We start from the raw sequence: 22,370 nt of genomic DNA, 5'->3' as shown, positions 1-22,370 counted from the left end.
CTAGTTCTGCAGCTGTCTTCTGTAAACAAAGCAAGTTTCAGGTTTGCATACTGAGCTGCTGGACACAAAGCATGGGACTAGGGTCACGTAATAACCTGATTGTGCATCATTCCTGGTGACTTGTAAAAACTTCCAGTTGCTTCTAAATACTGATGTGTCAGTTGGAAATGCCCGTTTTTGCATGGCAGCTGCCCGCTGAGAATAAATGGGATACCTTGCTAGCGATTGGCCAGGATCTTGGATCCATCCTTCCATTTACAGCCCGGGACTTTCTTTTAACTGGGGCAAAATTGCTGCTTTCAGCTGCCTTCTCTTGTGCGTTTTAGCCGGCTGTGCTTGGAATGAGAAGTTGAGCTGGCGTGCGTTAGTGCAGCTTCACGGAGAACCTCCGGTGTCTGAGATGAAAGGGTTCTGGCAGCAGTTCTAGACAATGTGTTCGCTTAGACAGTTGGCAGGGAAACAGGAAGGAATCCTTTCATGGGATGCTTACGACTAGGTCTGTCGCCCACTCGTGCCAGGATGGGTGTGTGCGAGCTGGGCACACTGCTGATGTCGGATACAGTCATCAGATGCTTTTTTGTTGTTGTTTAAACATAACTGTGATTCTTCATATGAATTGGGTATACATCCCCTTGCATCTACTCCTTGAGTCTTGCTAGCTGATAGTCTGTGAAGGCTAGGAGATGCTAAATCACTGTAGTTAATGCACAAGTCCGTCTGGTTAAGGATTTTTCTAGAATTAAAAACAAAAAACCACAATATTTTAACCCTTTTGTATTGTGCATCTTTGTTTTCTCTGCTGTTTGCACCTGCTTTTCCTACAGTCATTGCAAATCTGTGGAACAGGAATAGCACTGATGAAGAGACAGTAAGTAGGAGTAAAATCAAAACTATAGGGATTTTTGTTAATGGTTCTTGAAGCTGATGGTGTAGGGTGAGCCTGCCTTAGTCTATTAACAGAAAATTCCTTCCCTCCTTCAGGCGCTGTTGCTAGTGTGCGTATTTGAGTCAAAGGGACAGAATTGTTAACGTAGTATCAAGAGTAATTTCTCATCTACATCCTGTTGATGTAGAAACACCTAGAATTTCAAGAAAAATAAAACTTTTTTTTCCCCCTCGCAGCACTTTCAGAAGGTATTGCTGTATTTAATAGCTGGGAAAAGCTAACGCGTGTAGGAGTTGCCCTTCACCACAAGAGCTCTGCTCCTCTTTAAGAGGGTTTCTTAGCTGCAAGGCTAAAATTTCTCTCAGTCACAATGATCTACAATTCTTATTACTGATGTGAGAGCTCAGATGAGCCTAGACTTTTGGGGGGAAATTCAATAAATATTTATTGCCTATTTTTTTTAATCCATGTGCTGTAAAGCATACAGTTTGGCCAGTGTGCCATGTAGGATGAGTTTACAGAAAGCCATCCTGACTTGGACACTAGATTTTTGCATCATCTGTTTGTACTGAGCTGACAAATAATGAATTTTTGAAATATTTTCAGCCTTTAACATCTGATACCTACACTGTATGTCTAGGCAGTAGAAAGAAGAGGTAGTTTTTAGAAGAAGCCTGGAACCAAACGGTCCTTTTTGTAGTTGGTATGTTTGTAGGGTACAGATAGCAGCAGCTTGGATAAGCACTGGAGTCGCTGGATGGGAGCCAGTAGCTCAGTCTCCTGTTAAGGAGGAAGTTAAATAACATTAGAGAGATTTGATAGTTAGAATTCTGTATGGCTTAACTAAGGAGACGTGGTTGGTCTCTGCCTTGGAACTGGTGATTGAATGAAAAATTGATGTTTGTCTTGTGTCAATAAATTTCGGTGCCCAGACAGGATGTAGTATATCTGTAGAACAGAATTACAGTGTAGATTGGGCACCAGCATTTCAGGGCAATTTAGGTTACTTCAGCATCCTTCTGAGTGAATTCTTAACAAGCACAGACTTGCTTATCTCCTTGGAAAATAATACTTAATTCATCAGCTGTCACAGAGAAGAGAACACGCTTTTAGGCTGTAGTAAATCCATGCCCTGTTGCCAGTCAGACTGAATAGAAGTGCAGATTTAGAAGTAATTTGTGGGAAGAGCCTCGGGTTTGAGGAGAGGGATTGTTTGTTTACAGTTGCTCCTCATAAGAGTTTTAACCCTGGGTCTTCGGGGTTTGTAAAGGACTGCTGTTTCCCTTGGATGAAAACAAGGTGCAGAAACTGGAGCTGTGTGTCTGTGCTCCCTTCCAAAGGCTACACGTGTCATGGTGGCAGGACGTTAACCTGCTTGTGATGTCCAGAGGGTCTCACTAAGAAAACAGTTTCCTGCACCTCTCTTTGCTGGTGAGGTTTCAGGTTCTAATCTCAGAACCCAAAAATGCGGCTGGTCTAATGTAGTCTCCAACGTTTTCAGATGCTTGTCTCCTAGTTATTTTATCCTACTTCTGTGCTCGTAACTGTGCTCTTCCCTTGGGCCTCTGCTTTGGATATCTTGCTTTTATAAATCATCTTGGTAACTTGCAAACCCCTTACAATCAACAGGTGATCAGCATCCCAGGAAACACAGAAAAAATGAGGTCTCGGTATTTGAAAAACAAAGATTTCACTTGCAAGTTAGCATTGAAAGTTAGCACTGGCATTGCATTCTGGCAGTCCTAATGGAATAGTCCCTTATATAAAGGCCAACTGTGGATGAAATTATGTGGCGGTGCATTAAGTCCATGCCATTTTTGTATTTGACATCTCAAAGGTTAAAGGCTGGGAGATTCCCAAACTTCTTTATGGAGTCGTCTGAATTTCCTTTGTATTTCTCAGCACTGCTGCTGAATGCTTTACGACTCCTGAACAGAGAGTGGGATACAAACGCTGCTGTTCTTTTTATTCAGATCACCGCTTTCCCCTTGCAGATTCAGCTGCAGTTTGTGGTTACTTACAGTATCCATTTCCCCGTGTGTTTTGCTGTATTTGTGGGAATTTTGTTAGATGTGTATTATATGCTTCCTTGAAGTATAACATTTCCTTCCTGCGTGGTTTAATTCATCATCAGAAACTGGCTAAGGCTGGCAGGTCTACCTTAAATTGTGCACTCTAAATTTAGCAGCTAGAAACAGAATGATCAGGAAGGGCTAAATTAATATTATGTCAAAAAGGCCTTGGGACAAGGAAAGGAAAAAAGCCAATTTGGAACAGAGGATCCCCTTTCAAGTCTTTTAGTACAGAGCAGAATTTAGAGGAACTGCTTTTCATAAGGAAAAGTTTAAAAAGAGCCTGTATTTTAGGGAACTGGACAATAGAATGCTTCACTGTCATCTATGATCTGACCAACTGTCACTTTGAATAACTGGCTGAGGGTTGAAGTGACAAGTTGATAAATTCTAGCCTTGCAGAACGTTTCTTATTACTGAGTTTCTGGGGGTATTTTAAAGCAATCTACATACGATCTGTTGTGTATTTATTTTCATGAAATGAATACTGCCTGGGAGCCCTGCCCAAGTGTTTTCTGCTTGCTTTTTGCAATGAGGCTATCAATGGCAAAGGCAGTGATGCCAGATTAGTTATAATATTTCTGTGGGCTAACTTCTTATGTGCTGTGAACCTAGCCTGAAGGGACAGAGATGTTAAATTCAGTTACTTATCTTCATGGTGACTTATTTGGAACTAATGTTAAAATGACATTCACATAGTACAAAATATATAGAATAAAAACTTCTTAATTTTGTGGCTTTTGCCCCTTGAGAATGCTATGTTCAAGATAGTCTAGTGTATAAAAGAAGAGCTTTAGAGTACTATTTCAGGAAGCAAGAGTATATGTTTACATTTCACCTTTCCTCCCTTTCTCCTCCACCAGTCAGTCTTTAAGCAAATCGCACTATTTTCTCTGGCTTCACCAAACTTTATACTGCAGATAGGACGGTTTAAAAAGATAATAATAATGTAAAAAAAAATAATCCAATAGCCATGCTGCATTGTGGAACTTGTGGGCTCATTTTAGGTCTTCTGTTTGTGTTTCTTGATTCCCCCAGTTCCCAGATGTGCAGTGACTCATCCCGCTGAACAATGGGAACAGCATCTCTTATTCCTTCACTTGGTCCCAGTTGGCAAAACTGTTACTCAGAGGATATGTATTGCAGAGGGAGAAGAGATTAGCAGTGAGAGAGTGAATCATCCAGGCATTTGTGGTAACGCTTGTGTGGTGAGCAAGAAGTTAAGGAAGACTAATGGTCTATACTATGCTCTGGTGTGCTAAAAAGGAGTATCTGAATTACGTAAAATTCATAACTCGGAGGTCACTCTTTCTTCCCCCACCACTGTCCCGGCAACACGGGGTATGGATGGAAGACAGCATTTTGACACTTTGTTTTATTATCAAGGAGGATTTAAAAAAAAAAAAAAAAAAACCAACCACAAACCCAAAACGCTAACTAGTTTGTATCAACAGCAAAATAAATGATGGTCATCTCAGGGTTTGTTAATAGGACTTTCAAATGGGAAAGATACTAATAGACTATTAGGTAGATTATATAGACTAAATACCTCTCTTCAGGTATTTAAATAGCGTATAAATAACTCTGACTTTCACTTCTTCTTTGCTGCTTGTAAGCATGGTTCAAAATAGATTGCAATGTTCAAAAAAACTATGTAGTTTTTTTCACTAGAACCATTAAACTAATGCAACTGAAGTCGTCAATCCGTGTAAAGATATTTTTAGTATCTGATGAATCAGCTGCAAATATTTGCTGCCACTTCTATAGAAAGCTGTGCTAGTCAACCAGAAATAACTGGCTAAGAGCGCATTTGAAGTGCGAAGCCAGCTTTCGAATGTAGGGGAACAGCTAGATGACTTAGGAGAAACACCAAGAATTGGCACCGAACGAGCCAAACCAGCTTGCTTGTGGTCAGCGTCGTCAAGAGAAGAAAATAGTTCAACATGAGAGGGGCAGCTGATACTTTGTTATTTTGATAATAATTTGCCTTGAATGGGAAACCTACCTTGATGAACAACTCATAAACTCTGTGTGTGTGTGCATGTTTTATATATGTGCATATATTTATACACACATATGTATATTTGTTTGTATGTGTGTATAAAACCCAAAGCATGAAATAGCTTTGCACAAATAATAATTTATTGATGGCATTCAAAATTGCATTCAAGGGCAGCTTGATATAAAGCTAAACAAACTTAACTTCTAGATCTAATTAATTATGGTATTTATTTTCCCCGGATGCCAAGGAAAAAATGAAAAGCTAACTGAATGTTCAGTTAATACAATTGTTCTGATTAAAAAATACTAATACAAAACAGTCCTAACACCTGGAGTTTCCATATTTTTCTCATTTAAATACATTACAAGTTATTCATCGAGTCGGTTGGTGCTGTCTGCAGTTGTTCTGTGCTGCTCGATGAACTGAAATATCCCACGCGCTTCCCAGAAGCCACCAACTCTTCTGTGACTCAGACTAAGATGTGGAGCAGGGACTGAATCCCCACTTCCATAGTCCATAACACAGGATTTAATCAGGGAATCATCTTCAAAGTAGGGAGGTTTGAGTGTGTGGTGTGGGTTTGGGTGGTTGTTGGTTTGGTTTTTCGTAGGTGTGTTTTTCCTCCCTTCAGGTTTGTGTGCTTTAATGCTTTGAGCTTTTCTTAATTTCAGACCCTCTGGAGCTTCAGAGATTTGTTGTTTTGACTGGAAACGGCTATTTTGACTTAAGTACTGGATGACTTTGAATTCTGTGCTGGAAGAGAATATTCAGACATTTTCAGGTCTGTCAGACCACGCATATGGTGTTCACACCTGTTCCACAACCTGACTTGGCTACCCAGCTATCCAAGCGTTTCGCAATTACTGCTTAAAGTTTCCCAAAATGAATTATTTGGCTTAATTGCAATGTTATGGAGAGCTGCATAAGAAACTAGAGAAACCTAGTTTCCTTAAATCACTGCAGAAATTAACACGTATTTTTTTTCGATAATGGGATTGTTTTGTTACCTTCTTAAAAATGTGCAAAATGTTAAACTGATTGATGCGTGGGGCAGGAAATCGGGGAGGCAGAAGCTGTAAATCAGGTAAATTTGCTTGTGTGTGTCCCAGCAGTTTATATGCATACAGCTGTTTCCTGCTCTCGGCGTGGGAGGGTGTATGGATGCGGCAAGAACTCTTAACGCAACTGGGTAGAAAATAGGAACAAATGGCACCGGAGCCGGCCTGTTTGCAGTCTCGTTGCATATCTAAAGATACTGCGTAGGACAAAGCACAATGGAGAGAGAAGGGGTTTTCTGTAGCTTCGGTGACCTTTTCTTTTTGGGCTCTACCATCTCCTAAATATGACTAATGCTGTACAGGAAGACCTTTTCTCTTATTCATGCGGTCTGTGATATCTCCTCTGATACAACAGAGTGCCAAAAAATACAGGAAATTACTTTCACCTTATGAAAATTCATGATTGTAAGGAAGCTCTTAGAGCAATTGTTCTTTGGAAACCTTCCCCTGCCCCTCCAAAAAAGTAATTTTTTTTTTCTGCTAGCAGTCCACTGTAAATCTTTGTGATACATGGTAGTTTTCCACAAATATATGTGTTCCCTCCCCTTTAAGAAAAGACACCTCCGTTTTGTCTATGGCTTATGCTGAAAGTATGTACTTGTCCAGAACACTGAATCCTCTGATCTCCAGTCTGATTCTTCACAATGAACTGTTGTGTTGCCGTCTATTTACAGTTGTACTGGAGGGGTATAATTCTATTCTGCTGTCTCAAGCCTATGATATGGAGGAGAATGCATGGTTTAAGAATTTATGTTGCTGTTGGAATCTGAGACGATATTTTGAGAATGTTCTCGTTCGGAATTAGTGACTTGGTGAGGGCACTTACTGTCAGTTTGGTCATTACTGACACTGCCTTGATCTGTGATGTATGTAATGTGTTTTGCTGCCTAAATGTATTAAAAGGCAGCAAGATTTTCTGTTTTATCGTTCTTATGACATGGCTGCAACTGCAAGACACATGTCCTAAACAATGAAGAGTGCTCTCTTGCTGAACACATCATCATCTTCTGAAGAAATGAAAGGGAAGTGTTTGAAGGAGAATGGGCTCTGCCAAAGATAGTTTCCCTCCAGAAGTAAAGTCTGCTTTTATATGGAAACAATTTTATTACTTCTAAGAAATCTGTGCAGGGCTTCTTGTATCTACTAGTGTGAAGTCGCACTTGATTTGAGTCTGATACACAGACAAGCTTGTGTGGAATGTTTTGGGTTTTTTTTTTTTTTAAAGAAAAAACCCTCTTACGCATTTTTCTCACAAGAATAAATTTTCTTTGTAAACATTGCCTATATTCCTCAATATAACTGCTAAAGGATTTTGTACAAGATCAGCAAATCCATTATTAAAACTCTTGAGCCTAAAAGGGAAACTATCTGTAGAAGAGAAAGTCCTTCAGAACGTTCCTTTGTTGGTTTTTTTGACAAGTAAATCTAGCTTAAATTATCACCAATTGTGGGTGACTTAAATCTTTTGCTTTTCTAAAGATATGCCAACCAGTCTAGGATATGTTTTTGTTCACTGTCACGCATTTTAAACAAAATGCATTGGTTTCTAATAAACGTGTTTCATTTTTACTCCCACCCAGTGTCAGTTAACTGCATTCATCGTACAAGGGCGGGGGGGGAAACTAATTCTTTAAGCTGAAGGACTGACTAATAACACTTCCTTTTTATTGTAAAGATTTACTAGGTAGATTTGAGCATTTATTCAGATCTTTGGTCAAGTTTGACTTTTCTAGAAGTAACTGTTAGAAAATTGCTTTCAGAAGAAATACTACCTTACCTACGCATCAGTAGTAAATTATGGCAGCTCCACTTCATTATCAGCAGTTTATATGAATTAAGCTACGTGGTACTTCTGTTGTTCCAGCTCCTTAAGCATATTGTGATGTTGCCCAAGCTTCCACACGTGATGTTGCTGTATTAGGCCTTGGTGCGCGTTGGAAAGTGAAAACACTCAGTTGGATTTGCTATCCTAGAAACAAGCTTAGTTCCTGTCTCTTTCCTTTTCCACAGGGTGAATCGGTGAAATATTTCCTGGATAATCTGGATCGGATCGGTCAGCTGGTAAGACATACCTTCCCTTTCTGAACTAAAAGAGCTCAAAGAGATAATGGAATCCTGGGTGTCCTATGATTTAATGCTTTTTGGGTTGTTTTTGGTTTGGTGTGTTGGTGTGGTTTGTTTTTTTTTTAAATTACAGTGCATTGAATAAGTTCAAAGATTTTTAGAAACAGTAAACTCGAGCCTTATGAGACTCAGGCTTAGTATTTGCTTAATCTTTTTTGACAGACAATAAATACTGCTTATGGAAGTTGTATTTATGCATGTATTTTCTCTTAGCAGTCCTTCTATGCAGTCTCTGGATCTCACTCACTTTTCACGATGATCTGATGGCTCAAGCTACTTAAGGTAGCAGAATGAAACCTTAACAAAGAGAAAAAAAAAAAAGTACTTGTAGGATTCAAAATCAGTAATGAAAACATCTGTTAGGGGACCTGGAGGACGAAGCAGGGTGTTGATATTCCTAAACAGTAACAGTGATAACCTGAAGAACAAATCTCCCGACAGTGGTGGGCTGGGCCACAACCTGCAGTAGAACGTGTTGCTGCACTTGCTGGTCATGGACTGTGAACCTGAAAGAAGTATTTCCACTAAAACTTGCGAGATGCCCTTTGTGAGAGTAATGAACTGTGGAAAAACTAGATTTTTTTTTTTTTTTTTTTTAAAATCCTTTCAGTGATGACTTGGTGATCTGCTTCACTGAACACCCACCTAAATGGCAGTAACACTGGGGCTGAGAATTTCATAATGATAAAATAGACTTCAGCTTGAAAATGAGAGGCTTGAAGGATAAAAATGTGAATGAGTGCATTAGTCCTGTATTTTTATTCTCATGTGTCTCAGGATCTTCTGTAGCTGTTTGCCAATGTGTTAAGTGGTCGACAGTCCGTTATTTTGAAATTGAGTATTCATTCTTCACTTGATGATTAAAAAAAAACCATGGCTCTTGTTGATTTTTTCCCATTGCCTCAATATTCTGACATTAGCCAACACCTTTGAAGGACTTTTTTTTTTTTGACGCTTTTCTCCTTTCTTTTACAGAATTATTTCCCCAGCAAACAAGATATTTTGCTGGCTAGAAAAGCCACCAAGGGGATAGTAGAGCATGATTTCATCATTAAAAAAATACCTTTCAAGATGGTGGATGTAGGTGGACAGAGATCGCAGCGTCAGAAGTGGTTCCAGTGCTTTGATGGAATAACTTCAATTTTGTTTATGGTCTCCTCCAGTGAATATGATCAGGTTCTCATGGAAGACAGGCGCACAAATAGACTCGTGGAGTCCATGAATATCTTTGAGACAATAGTCAATAACAAGCTTTTCTTTAATGTTTCTATTATCCTATTCCTCAACAAGATGGATCTCCTTGTAGAGAAGGTAAAGACTGTCAGCATTAAGAAGTATTTCTCGGACTTCAAAGGCGACCCTCACAGGCTAGAAGATGTTCAACGTTATCTGGTGCAGTGCTTTGACAGAAAGAGGAGAAACCGTAGTAAGCCACTCTTCCATCACTTCACCACTGCCATAGACACTGAAAACATCCGCTTTGTGTTTCATGCCGTGAAGGACACAATCCTTCAAGAGAATCTGAAGGACATTATGTTGCAGTGAAGGAGAGCAGCCCATGTTCTGTTAAAATTTGCCGGAGGGTTAGATCAAAGTTTTTATCCTTTCTTTATGGCCCTTGCATGTGGTGTAGGACCCATGCTAATTACTTGGCTCAGGAATGCTGTAAACTAGCCAGTCCAAACAGAGGAGCTATAGGCTGAAGGAGTCAAATGTTGATCTTAGCTACTGAATCATTTGGACTAGAAACACTACTGAAACCTGGCCGTTGTAGGTTCTGTACCTAGTTGGGAATGCTGAATAACACAATCACCTTCTGCCTTCTTAGAAAAAAGAAATCTCTGACAAACCATGTATGGAAGATGCATTGTTTTAAATGAATATGCTCATTTTTCGAAGACACTAGTCGTACAAACTGCCTTTTTTTGTAGTTTGGAGGTGCTGAATCAATCAAACTAATCTAACCGTAATGAGATTGGCAGCTGTATCGGGGAAAGTTAATGGAAGTTCTGTTCTTAAGCCTTAGGAATATAACCAGATCTTGTGCGCGTGTCCAGCTTTGCCAAGGGTCTGGAATCCACTTACCAAGGTGGATGCACAGGTCTTGTCTGAAGGTTTTGCGTGAGTCTCCTGAGGCAAAAGTCTAAATCTGTAGAAGGAAACCTGTGTTGGAGTAAATTGGATTGGAAGTTAAGGCCTTGCTGATACGGAGAAGGGTTTATTTTGCACTAGATGTGAAGGGTATTACATCACGGGGAAACCGATTTCCTTGGTGAAGCAGCCTGTGCTAGAGCACCCGACCATGTGTCCGCACAGTGGGTGCTCGAGTGAGACGTACTGCGTGGAAATCCGGCTCTGTTCTCACACCTGCAGCTGGCAATATTTGTGAAGGTTCAGTGTCTCGCGTGATGGGGCTTTATCTATATTCAAAAGTTTGAAAGCTGATTAAACTTCTAAGCAAAGGTTTTGGTAGTACAGCAGCTGCTTGATTAGTTCCCAACAGCTGACCTTATAGGAGGGCTGAACACCCTAGAGATCCCAGTTTTACGGCTGCACTGATGTACTTAGGCAGCAAGACCTTGCTGTAAAATTAGCCTTTAATCTGTGTCTTAATGGGATCTTTAGCCTATAGTTAATGCACATGTAATTCTGAGTACAGTCGAGTTTGGAGTTGCCCGTTTTGGGCAATGGTTTGTGTGTAAAATTGCAAGAGGCTATGAACAATGTTGATATGAACTGTTAATTTCCCAGCTCTCTGTCTAACGATCTGTCAGGTGCCTTTTTTGTGTACAGACGTATCGGATCTTTTCTACTACAGTGGGGTACATGGACTAACTGAAGATCTGCCTTTTAGATCAACATTGTAGTGCTATCCTTTAGGTAATTTTCAAACATAGTTTACTGTGCAGTTTTTGTCCTAGTTTTTATCTAAGAATAAAACCTGAAGGGCTGTTTGTATCCGTAAAAAGTCAGCAGATTCCCTGGAGTTCTTATCCCCTTTGAGCCTGTAATGGCATGTCAAAACAAGCAACGCTTTACTTCAGCTGGTAATCCTATGGGAAATGTGGTCAAAAAAGTCCTGTTCCGTTGTCCTTTCATGTTAATTTGGATAAAATCTGGAATCTTTCTTCCCCTCTGAAGCTTGCAGATGTTCATATCAGTATTTTTGTGTCGTTTCCTAATGTAGCAGTCTCTTGGCTTTCTTCGTGCAGGCTTCAGCGCGGAAAAGATGCAGCTATTTCAGCGCCGTGTAACGCGCACAGTATCGAGGGAAGGAGTAACTGAAGAGTTGCAGATGGGAAAACCTAACTTAAATTTGAGCAAACTTAAACAGGAATTAACTTCCTTATAGCAAGTCTTATTTTTGCCAGGACCAACTCTGTCTTTTACATATTTATTAGTTTTTAACCTGGAAGGGGTAAAATATGTTACATGACTGTAATATTCAGATGGGGGGAAACTCTTAAGATTATTACATTTGAAAAGGTAAATGTTTCAACACAGAGTGATGCAAACAAGTTTACTCATCATATAAGGTTTGTTTCTCAAAGCTAGCTCATTTGGCTGAAGACTACAACTTTTTGCAAAGCTTTCAGATATTCTTGGAGCTTTTGTTAGTGGTTTCCACTTCACTCAAGACTCTGGGAAAGAGGAGGCAGTTGTGGGCTCACCTGACTTCTTGGTTGACTTGACTTTATTTCCTAGTTTGCTGTGAGCTTTGTTCTTTCACTGAATTTTCTAGATGGGTTAATATTATGCTTGTTTTCTCAAATGAGTTAAACATTCCCTTTCAACTGTATTTTTTCTCAAGAATTACCTCAGTTTTATGTCTCAATCTACTGTAGTTTTAGCTGGGAGGCATAGTGCGGAATTTCCTGTTCTGTTTTTCTCTTCGTGCTCATCCATGGTTCTGTATCCTTGATCACCTTAAGGATTTAAAACTCTGAACACAGCTAATAATGCAACATATATTTTAAGTAACTTGATCTGTACGTGGGAAAGAAACAGCACGAGATATCTCATATTGAGCTCTCAGGCTTGCTAGTAATTTTGTTTGTATGATATGGCAGTTTTGCACACTAAATCAGAGTTTTAGGGAACCAGTTTGATCACCTCAGACCCATTATCGCCTTTCTTCTGTTGATAAAATGGGCCTAAGTGTGATGCTCTAGACTGGGGAGAAAACTCAGTAGTTTGGCTCTATGTTCTCTTGAACTTTGATAGTGATGGTTCACGCCAGGAACCCAAGATCAGGAAAGTCTACTTGCAAAAGTCAAGCACTTCTCAAGTTTGCAAAGGATCTGGCCCATGAGGGAAAAGGACTTTTTGGTTTTTTTTTAAAGTGGCAGGTATATTTATTTTTCTGCAAAATACACTCCACTTCTAGCCACAACTGAGGTTTGGGGGTTTTTTTTCAAGATGGGTTGTAGCATAATAAACCCAGAAAATCACGTTATGATAAATCAGTTAATTAGTAAAGCAGAGCTTAGGTAGCTTAGGTCTTACAAACATCTTGGGACAGCCTTGGTCGGTTGCTGAGTCCTTTTACAAGAAACAAATAAAAAACTTTATTTTAAGTGACATCCTGGAGAACTTTGCAGGTAAACACAGCTGGAGAGAACATCTCTTTTTGTTAACTTTATAGGCTTATTGTTCATTTGGCTGGTCAGGAAATGGGTCAGAGGCAGGATGATAATCAGATGGAGACCTTGAAAAACTACTTTTTTATTTAAAAAAAAAAAAAAAGGCAGCCTTTTGCTGTCCCTCCTCTGACGCCCACAGGTCAGTGGCCAGTGAGGGGTGTTGCAGATGGGTTGTCTCTCGTAAGGACAAAGAGAGGAAGTGCTTGCAGCGTGTGCTTGCAGGAGAGACTTACGTCATCTTGCAGTTTAAGTAGAAAAACTAACTAAATGGGAGTCATTTATCAAACACTGCTTTGTATTTGTTGCCCTCCAGACAGGCTTTAAGCTATGAGAGCATGTCAGTCAGTGCCTTGCCTTCTGATTGCAGTGCTGTCATTCTCTGAACACTTCTTAGGTGGTATTATGAGGTGACGTGGTGAATTAAAAAGGAAGAATAGTTTTCTGTAAGTGACGTATTTAATAGGCGGTTGCCACTTTGAAGCAATTAACTAGTTCTTAATGTTAAAAAATGAATTAATATTGATTATGGAATGGAAACTACTGGCTGCTCAACTTTACACTACAACTCAAAGATGCTTCCAGTTTTCTACAAAGAATTGATCTTATTTAATATGAAATCACAGATTATTTGTCTTGATAATATATTCAGTTTATTAAAATACTGCTGTGTAAAACATAAACTAGGCATGTTACAAGCATGAAGAAGCTCTTGAAGATGACAGTTTACAGGCTTTCTGAGCCAACTAAAGCCTGAACCTCAGCCAAGCAGAGTGGAGAAACTAATGGCAAAAAAACCTGTAGTGAAATGGAGTAGGAAGAGCTCATCTATATGTGGCACTGCAGAGAAAAATGTAATTCCACTAGGATAGCTAAAGCAGTTTTTGGTATGAAAAACGGTGCATTTGAAAAATGTGTCCCATTCTGTTGTGCGTTGTGTCCCCATTCTCCCCCTGGGTATTCACCAGTCCTGGTTACTGTAATCTGCAAAGAATTGTAGCATTAATGAAACTAACAGAATAGACATGGAACCACTGAAGAAACTTAGCAGCTTTCATTAGCGACAGACAACTCGCTTCCACAGAATATCATTTTAGAAAACAAGCCCTTTGCTGCCTTTAGACAAATGTCTGTGGATATTAACTTCATGTTTTGGAGTTTCTTCAATGTACGTACCTCTCTAGCTCTCCTGGAGAGAGGAGGGGGGGGGGGGAAAAACCAAACCAAAACCCAACATTCTGCTGCATGGAACTACAGGATTTCTGTAGAAGACCCCTCTGACTTTCAGGTCGTGAGTTTTGACACCTGCCTTAGCTTTGCTTGTGTCATCAAATTTTCTGGAGTACTTGTCGGGTTGATACAGTTTGATGTATGCCAGCTTGAGACACAATCACGGTATGCAATAACACCTTCGTACAGTGCAGCTTGGCAGGTAAGCCAAGCACTCGTCCCTCATGGTGGAAAACTGTATTGATTCCTGCAAGTTTAGTAGCAGCCTCTTTTCGATACCATTTTTCTAGTATAAAATCCCATGGTGTAGTCAGGGTTTTTAATCTAGCACTGCCAACTCTTTACCTCATACGCTCTATTAATTCTGTAACACGGGAAGTGGTGGGTTGGGTGTTTCAGTAGCAACCATAACACATCGGTGCCTAGGTTTGTAAATGGGTTTTTAACAGATTTCTAGGGAGCATCCGTTTGGGACAGGAAGACTGGCATGGCCTGGGCCAGGCCCGGGCTGCCTCCACGCACTTCTAGATGAGGACTGTCTAGCCTAGTGAGGAAGTAATTGGCAAGACAATAAAAGACCTAGTGCTTTTTAATATTGCCTGTTTTGTAATTAGCTGGGGTGATCTCTGCTTTGTGCTGTGAAGTGGGCATTTCTTTGTTTTAACACTAACCTTCTTTTACATAGATGGAAATGAGTAAAGCCAGGCTGTTTGGAGCTGAAACTGCCGCTCTGCTAACAAGGTGATGCTCTCTCTTTGCTCATCTCAGTGGCTGGACAGTTTAGCTTGATTCTTAACGTTCTTATCTTTCTAATGGCATTTGGAAAGCGGTGTTGAAGTTTGTCTATGTGTCGATATGCTTGTTTTCTTATTGGGTGGGAAGTATGGAGGTACTAGATTGTCAGCGCTTGTGGTTCTGTGCCTGGCTTGACGAACTGTATCACAACCGAGCTCTTGGCGTATGTCCGAAGGTCGTATCTTCTCTCCGATGTGAAAATGTTCAGTTGGAGAGAAAAAAAGAGCAGCACTGTGACTTCCAAGGTGGGCGTTCTGGTAAAAAAGCCAAAGTATGTTGGAAGGGAGCAAGAGAGGGGAGCTATTTTCTAAACAGATCCCAAAAACTGATGGTGCTTGAAGACTGGCTGTATTGAAGTGAAATGCCGTCTGCACTGACCCCGGCAGCTTTGAGCGACTCCAGAGAGCGGCGGGCTGGCGAGGCTGGCCCGGCTGTAGCTGCACACCCTTCCAGTGTAAATCTCTCTTCATCTGTTCATAACTGAGGGCTAAAACTCAATTCCTACTAAAACACGGTATGCAGATCTCTGGCCAGACAGCACCTCTTACTCCTTTCTAACAGCTACTTACGCTTTCTTCAAGATACCAGAGCGTGAGAGGTATTTCAGGGGAACGGCTAGGTAAGAGGCTGTTTCCATTATTTGAATAAAAACTACAACTGATGGAGAGCAACATTTTTGGATGAGTAGGCCTGGAGAAAGAGCATCTTACGAGGGAGGTAACAGCTTTTGAATAGCGCTGCTTCTCTGCTAGTGCTTCCCGACAATCTCTTGTGCTGAGCTTGTGTGCAGGTGGCTGGGCACAAAAGCTGGGAGAAGATGGCAGGGAGAAGGGGGATGTGGAGGAGAAATGGCCTTTGGGTAGTTCACAAGACTTGGAAAGCGTGCTTGGTGGGCTTAGGTTTGAAAACGTGTTCAAACTCCTGTTCGCGTTGAAGCCATTAACTGTCTTGAGGATAATGAGCGCTTTTCCAGTGAACAGGTTTCGTTATCTGGAATGCGTAATGAGCTTGAATTGATGATACATGTTAAACAGTATTTCTGGAGACTCCACTTAACAAAATGGCTAGTATTTATTGCTCTTGTGATGAGTTGTCTTGTTTATGGAATCAATATGTATGAAAGCAAACTGACAAAACACAAAGTTATCTTGTGACACAATCATGTAGCTAGGAAGCCAATTAATGTTATCTTTTATTCTGCAATTTACTTGCTCTCTGGTGCCTATGCATTGTAACACACATACTATGCAATATCATTCTTTTTTTAAACCAGTTCACTGCATTGGGCAAGAAAGGCCTGAGTTTAGCCTTAATTTTCTAACAATTCACAGGAAAGTACTTTAAAAAAACAGTGACGAACTAAAAGAAGGTGAAAAATGCATAAAATAAAAGCACAGTTCCAGACTGCTCACATAAGTGTCTTTCTAGCACCAAAACAGCATCCACGATAGAAGCAGCTACTTGCTGTAATAGTTTCAATTTATGAAAACTGTGTACTAGATAAAATTATATTGTGATGTGTAAAAAGTGTATTTTATAGCTTTGGTGACTTAGTTTACTGTTTTGTATATATGAATTTTATAAATCTATTAAAACTTGACTTGTTATACTGTTCTTTATGGGTTTTATCTTTCAACAAAGCCTAGAGTGACGTTTTTTGCTTTTATTCAAAAAATTTCTGCGAGAGAGCCGCTTTTTGACTAAATTAAAGCATGAACTGCGTGAAACTACGGTTGTCATGCAATAAAGTCTTGTTCTGTAATCTTTACGTTATCTCGCACCTCTCCAGTTCTGGTCTGAATCATTCTTCCCGAGCGTGTCCAGGAATCGAAGGCTGGTGAAACATTAACCTGTGTAAAGCTTCCAACTCCTCCGGCCGTAGCTGACTTAGGCGTTCGAACTGATGGGAAGTGGAAGGGGAGACACAGCCAGAGTTTGAGCCTGTATATTTTCAGCTCAGCAAGAGAAGACAATTAAGCCTGTTGAGTTGGCAACACCTGTTAGGGATTCCTCTTCTGCTGTGTGGCATCTGATAACAGCCATAGGAACCATACTTGCTCCTTGTCCAGGTCCAGTCCCCGCCGTTGGACTGGCTCGTGTGCCGTGGGATGTTGTGTGGCAGTGCGGAACCGGTGACCTTTGGAGAGCCATGGGTATCCCTCTCTCCCAGCACTGCCGTCCTGGCATCAACTAATTCTGCCAGAATTTGAGCTCCAGTTCTTAGGAATGCCATTAGCCTTTCCTCGCTTGTACTTCGAAAGGTCACATCTGGCAGATTTTTGTGGAAAGTCTTAATTGTTTCTTGTGTGAACTGTTAATGCTTAATCAGTTCCATTGGCAGGTACACAATTTGAGACGCTTCGTGGAGCGTTGTTTGTTCTTTTAACTAGTCATGGGAAATGTTAGGTCCTCAGCTACATCAGGCTTTTGGGAATGGTTAACTCTTTTTTTCCCTGGAGGTGCTGAGGCCTTTAGATAACAAGGTGCATTGTCGGTGTTCAGCATCTCTGAAAATGAGGGCGGATGAATTGCAAAGTCAGTGTGTGCTAATAGGAGGTTTCCAGGTATCATCAAGTACTTTCTGATCTGAAAAGCTCTCAGCACCAGCTCCAGGTGATCTCTTCGGTCAGCTCTGTGAAAGCAAATTAGCCCTTTTTTCTGAGCCAAAATATTCCTGTGAATTACAGCCCTGCAAGATGGGACGTAGAACGAGTTTAACAGGTTTCTCAGTGGAGCAAGAGCGAGCTCTTCCTGGCAGTATCCGCCGGAACAGCCTGGCATTGCAGCAGGGGCCGTGCCAGGCTGGTGAGACACTTGACCAACAGACAGGGAAGGAAAGGGGGCTGTTTGGAGTTGTCGCTTTTGTCTGCTCCTAAGCTGGTTGGGGTTTGGTTTGTGTTGAGGGAGTTTCTCTGATGTCTGAACTGCTGGATCTCCAAAGCTGTAACCGAAATAAAAGCGTTGTCACTGGGGTGCCGACCCGAGCTCGGTCCTTCCCGAGTCAGCGATGGTGAGCAGGTGCTTAAACTGCACCGATTTCAGGGGGATTTAAACTTTTATTTGGAACGCACAGTGGGAGTCTTGAATCGGGGTGTCTTAGCGACACTACTAATATTTCTACGTCTCAGTCTGTCCCACTTCACCTGGCGAAGGTGTCCCTTCCGTAATTCAGCCGCACAGGCGTTGCCCCGCAGGAGCAGAGGCTGGAGCGGTCGGTTCCGCAGGTGAGCGTGGCTGGTGCTGGTCCCCCAGCGAGAGCCTAAACTCCATATGTAAACTTTGAGTTCTCTTCCCCGGATCAGCAAGACTACCTGTTACTAGAGTATCTCTTACGCAGTTTCGATAATCCAGCGCTCTGAAGATAAAAGGGAAGACGCGGCTATTTCCCCAGGGAGAAGCTTCTCTAAAATGCAAAGCAGGCAGGGCTCCGTGGCTTTGTGTTTTTGCTCAAGCGTACAAGGCGTGAGGTTCAGGGGGGGTATAGTAATGTTTTAAGTATTCGTTACAGCTCTTTGAGAAGAGAAATGAAATCCCTGTGGTTTCCAGCTCCAGTCTGGTATCTCGTTATCCTGTACAGACCCGGGAGGAAGTTTATTCAGTTACTAATAAAAATTATCGTATTTCTGGCCACTCTCCCCAAGACTGACCAGCTGCTTGGGAAGATGCGCGGTGTTAAGGGAGGAAGAGTTACTAGGAAGAGTGTGTAGGAATTTTTACAATTTTACAAGCCTCAATTTTGCACAGCAGAAACAGACTTTAAAAGCACTGTGTTTTGGGGAGGGGGTGGTCACATCCACTGTTAAATCAGAAGGTGCTGGATACTGCTAATGACATGTCTATGGAAGACGCTGGTTTCCCCCATCCCACCTTTGCAAGCTCTTGTAGGCAATTTCCCCCCTAAATAGCAAAGAGTCTGGGGGTTTTTTTTGTTGTTTTTATTATTATTATTATTATTTTTCTTGAACAGTTGTGTTGTACCCTCGCTCCCTTCAACTACAGCAGCTTCTTGTTTTAAGAGTAGGAGTGGAATGTTCTGCCTGTTTATTCTTGGGAGAAGATATTTGCCTTTATGAGCTCGTAAAGCTATTAAAAGACTGTGTTTTCTGCTCTGTTCAGGATTATAGACTTCAGAAGTTGCTTCAGAAAAGTATCCTTGAGCTTGGGGCAGAAAGGGTATGAGTGGAGTTACGCTGGGGCTGGGGAGGATGCTCTAGGTAGCCACGGGACGGCGTGGTCTGGGAGATGTTCTGAGCCAGAGGAGTCTAAGGTGAATCTGTGTTGTCGCATTGCCTTAGGGATCGTTACGTGAAAGATAACAGCGTCTTCGGGAAGGAGTTACGTGGTTCTGCTGGGGGATGTCCTGAAGGCAGCAGCCGGGTCGCGTGCAGAGCTCATTTCTAGATCATCTGCCTGTCACAACAAGGCACCCACGGGTCCCGAGGCAGAGCAAGGACGCTGCTGCCCTCCCAGAGCCCGAGCCGTGCCCAGGGGCGCTCTGTGCCTGCCTGCCAGCACTGCGGCCCCTTGGGGCTTGGCTTCTTTCCCGTCTGGGTGGCCACCTCCTTCCGCTGCCTGCCTTCCTGCGGCGGGCTCACCCAGCTGCCTCCGAAGTGCCGCCCGGGGAATACGCAGGTTCTCCTGCCCACTACGCGGTGAAACTCCGTTCCCGCAGAGTTTCTAACCAGCTCTCTGATCTCGTTGGCTGAGCTGCACGTAACTTCTGGGTGTGCAATCTTAGATGTAGAGTACCCCGCTGCTTCTTGCAGATGGACGATCCGCAGCTTGACCTTCTAAAATGACTCCGCAGTATCTCGTCTGTGTTTCTGTTCCGCAGCTTACTCAGCAGGTTATTAGCTGCGACTTGTGTTCCCACACCCTCCCGAGCAGAAGTATCTCCCCAGAAACCTGCTTTGATAGTAGGACTGCCGCTTCTAATGTAGGAAATCTTCTTTAGGGGCTTACCTTCAATTTGTTTTACTCCTAATTCCTCCGACAGCTGTTTTCTGCCCCTCTACGACTCTGGTACATGCAGAGAATAGGAATTACACCTTTGTGCTTTAGTCCTGGCTATAACCTTGATTTTCTGTGTAACCTTGGGCTGTCGTTCTATTCCTCTCTGACCCAGGCTGCCTCCGGTCCTTGCTCAGACTGGTGCAGCGTGTGTAATGTATGTGCAAAGTACTATTTACAGACCCTGAGAACACAATACTGTGTGGTGCTGTAACGTACAGCAGCGGCGCTGGAAACCTGCGATGTGAAGAGTAGCCACCTCCACGGGGGTGTCTCTGCGTGAGCAAAAACTGGCACCGTAATAGCACACGGACCTTCCCTCCTCCAGCTGCGCAAGGACTTCAAAGCGTGTCCAGCCGCTTTCTGCCTTTCCCTGCGAAGTTGGCATCCTCGTGGACCCCGCTGAGCTGCCCACGCAAGCAGGTGAAGCTCTGAGCTGCCGTGCTCATTTACTGCCTCCCCGGAGCACTTCTGGACGAGCTGAGCTGGTAAGTGGTGGTTCTGTCAGTGACAGTGTCAAAAAATATCTGTTATTGGTGAGCAGCAGCTCTTCAGCAGAAGCTCGCGCTTTCACGGCAGAGCTAACGTGAGTCTATATCAGCCAAGTGTCGCGTAGGGAGTTTCCCAGCTGTGACTTCTGCCACAGCAGTTCAAGTTGTTTCTGTGCCACCCCTTCTCTCTGTTGTCTTTGGACTTCCTCACGATAGAAAGCTGCCCCTTCCCCTTAGGTGATATTGTCCTCCTGAGTTTTTGGCATCTTTCTGGGAAGTTTCTGCAGTTCAGCCCAATGATGTAGTACAGAATGGAGGAAAAGCAAACGAGGCTGAACGAAAAGTGATCTCTTGCTTAAAATAGTAAATCTGTTAAGGCAACAACGGAGCAAGTACGGGGGCGGTACGTGGATGTGTAATTCAAGCAGGATTTGTTTGGAAAGTTTCTGCTGCTGGGAAGAATGTCTTGGACGAGAAGCCCATCGCCTTTGGGGCCGCCAGGAGAGGGCGGCAGCAGCGGCTCCACTGCATCGCGCCTGCGCCGGGTCCAGCCGCGCAGCCTGGAAAAAATGTTTCCAGGAATTGCCGTCATCAATCCCGAAGCCAGAACTCCCTTTTTCTCCCTGTGTGAATCACGCGGATGGGAAGTTGCTTGTGTTTCCGGAATCCAGTTGAATTTATTACGAGATCATCTTTTCTGCTCACCTGCATGAGTAAATCTCATGCTTTTCCCAAATGTCTTCCACGAATTCTCTCCTGTCCCGCTCCAAAAATACACTGCAGGGTTACTGCGTGGTTCGAGGCTCTCAAAGCGCACAGGGTGAGTGCTCAGGAAAGCCAAAGCCGTTAGCTCCTCCGGGGGAAGCATCCTCTCTCTCTCTCCTCCCAGCTGAACTGGACCCAGCCCTCCCTGCTGCTATTCTTGGATGGGAGAAGCGAAGCGTGGCCGTGTAGCTGTGGGCTGCAGGGAGCTCGGTTATCGGTGCTGGGGTCTGAGCGAGCTGGGGATGGAGAGGGTCAGCCCTCCCCTGGCGTGCTGCTGTTACGGAGCTCGAAAACCCGTCATCCTCTTGAGCTCCATCTATAAATAGCCGGAGGAGAACGGCATGCCCCGGCACCGGGAAGGCAGCCCTGCAGCCCCTGGTGCCAGCACAGCTCCCGTTCCTGCTCAGTGGGGGACTTACGGAGCGGAGAAGAGGGAAAGGGCCAGGGCGTTAACTTTCAAGGCAGAGGGACAGGAATGTGCGTGTAGTTCCCCCTTTTTAAGTTAATAATCAATGAGCGTGCGAATGTTTTCAAAGGGTTTCTCTCCTGTGCCAATCTGCAGAGGATGGGAGCGGTTACAGCTCGCGGCTCCAAGCCTGCCTTGCTTTGAACTGCAGCAGCTCTGGAGATCCCCTGGAGTGTCCGCCCAAAGACAGTCGTCACACTAACGCTGTTCTTTGTGGCAGACGAGATGCCAGGGATCTTCCTGCTTTACTCCCTGACTCCGTGCCCGTCCTCCTCCATCTCTCCCCCGCTGTGTAAGTCCATCAGCCTCTCGTGGGCTCCTGCGCTCCGCTGATGGGCCAGCGACCAGGATAGAGACGGACATTTGGTATGGGGGGAAAGGAGAGGGAGAAATATAATCTGTGCTTCAGACCGCAGTGTGAAGCGGAGGAGAGCCCTGTGTAGGGGAGAGCTGCCCTGGTTTCACTTGCATCTGTTTGTTCAGTTGGCCCAAGCTTCTGTGCGAGCACGTTTCGTGTTTAGTACAGACCTCTTCCTGCCTGACTTCAGACCAAATGAAATATGGCGAGAAAATACGAGCGCCTACGTAGGACTTGGCTGTGGGCTTGGAGTCGTGCTGTCGCTTAGACCAGCACAGGAAAAACCCTTAGAGAAGAACTGATCGCATCAAAAATATGTTAGCAATCTCAGAAATAGAAACACCTTTTATTCCCGTGGGGAGTTGCTGTTTTTCTCTGACAGCAACAAGTTGTGGTGAGAAAGGTGAGAAGCAGGGCAGTACGGTAACCAAAGCTGGGGGAGCAAAGCTGGCCCAGCCCGAGGCAGACCCAGC

At 43.1% G+C, this 22,370-nt stretch overlaps 1 protein-coding gene across 1 annotated transcript in view; it reads left to right on the top strand.

Moving 5' to 3' along the window:
• The window catches only part of GNA12 (G protein subunit alpha 12), a 44,762-nt gene extending 28,187 nt beyond the window's left edge, over positions 1–16,575 (top strand). The window contains exons 3-4 of the mRNA XM_054211383.1: positions 8,029–8,079; positions 9,118–16,575. Coding sequence (XP_054067358.1) covers positions 8,029–8,079; positions 9,118–9,687 — 621 coding nt within the window. The 3' untranslated portion in view covers positions 9,688–16,575. The remainder of the gene's footprint in view (positions 1–8,028; positions 8,080–9,117) is intronic.
• The last annotated feature ends 5,795 nt before the right edge of the window (positions 16,576–22,370 follow it).

The sequence above is a fragment of the Rissa tridactyla genome, chromosome 8 (genome assembly GCF_028500815.1).
Source record: "Rissa tridactyla isolate bRisTri1 chromosome 8, bRisTri1.patW.cur.20221130, whole genome shotgun sequence".
Classification (NCBI taxonomy): domain Eukaryota; kingdom Metazoa; phylum Chordata; class Aves; order Charadriiformes; family Laridae; genus Rissa; species Rissa tridactyla.
This window is presented reverse-complemented; position numbering and strand designations above follow the sequence as displayed.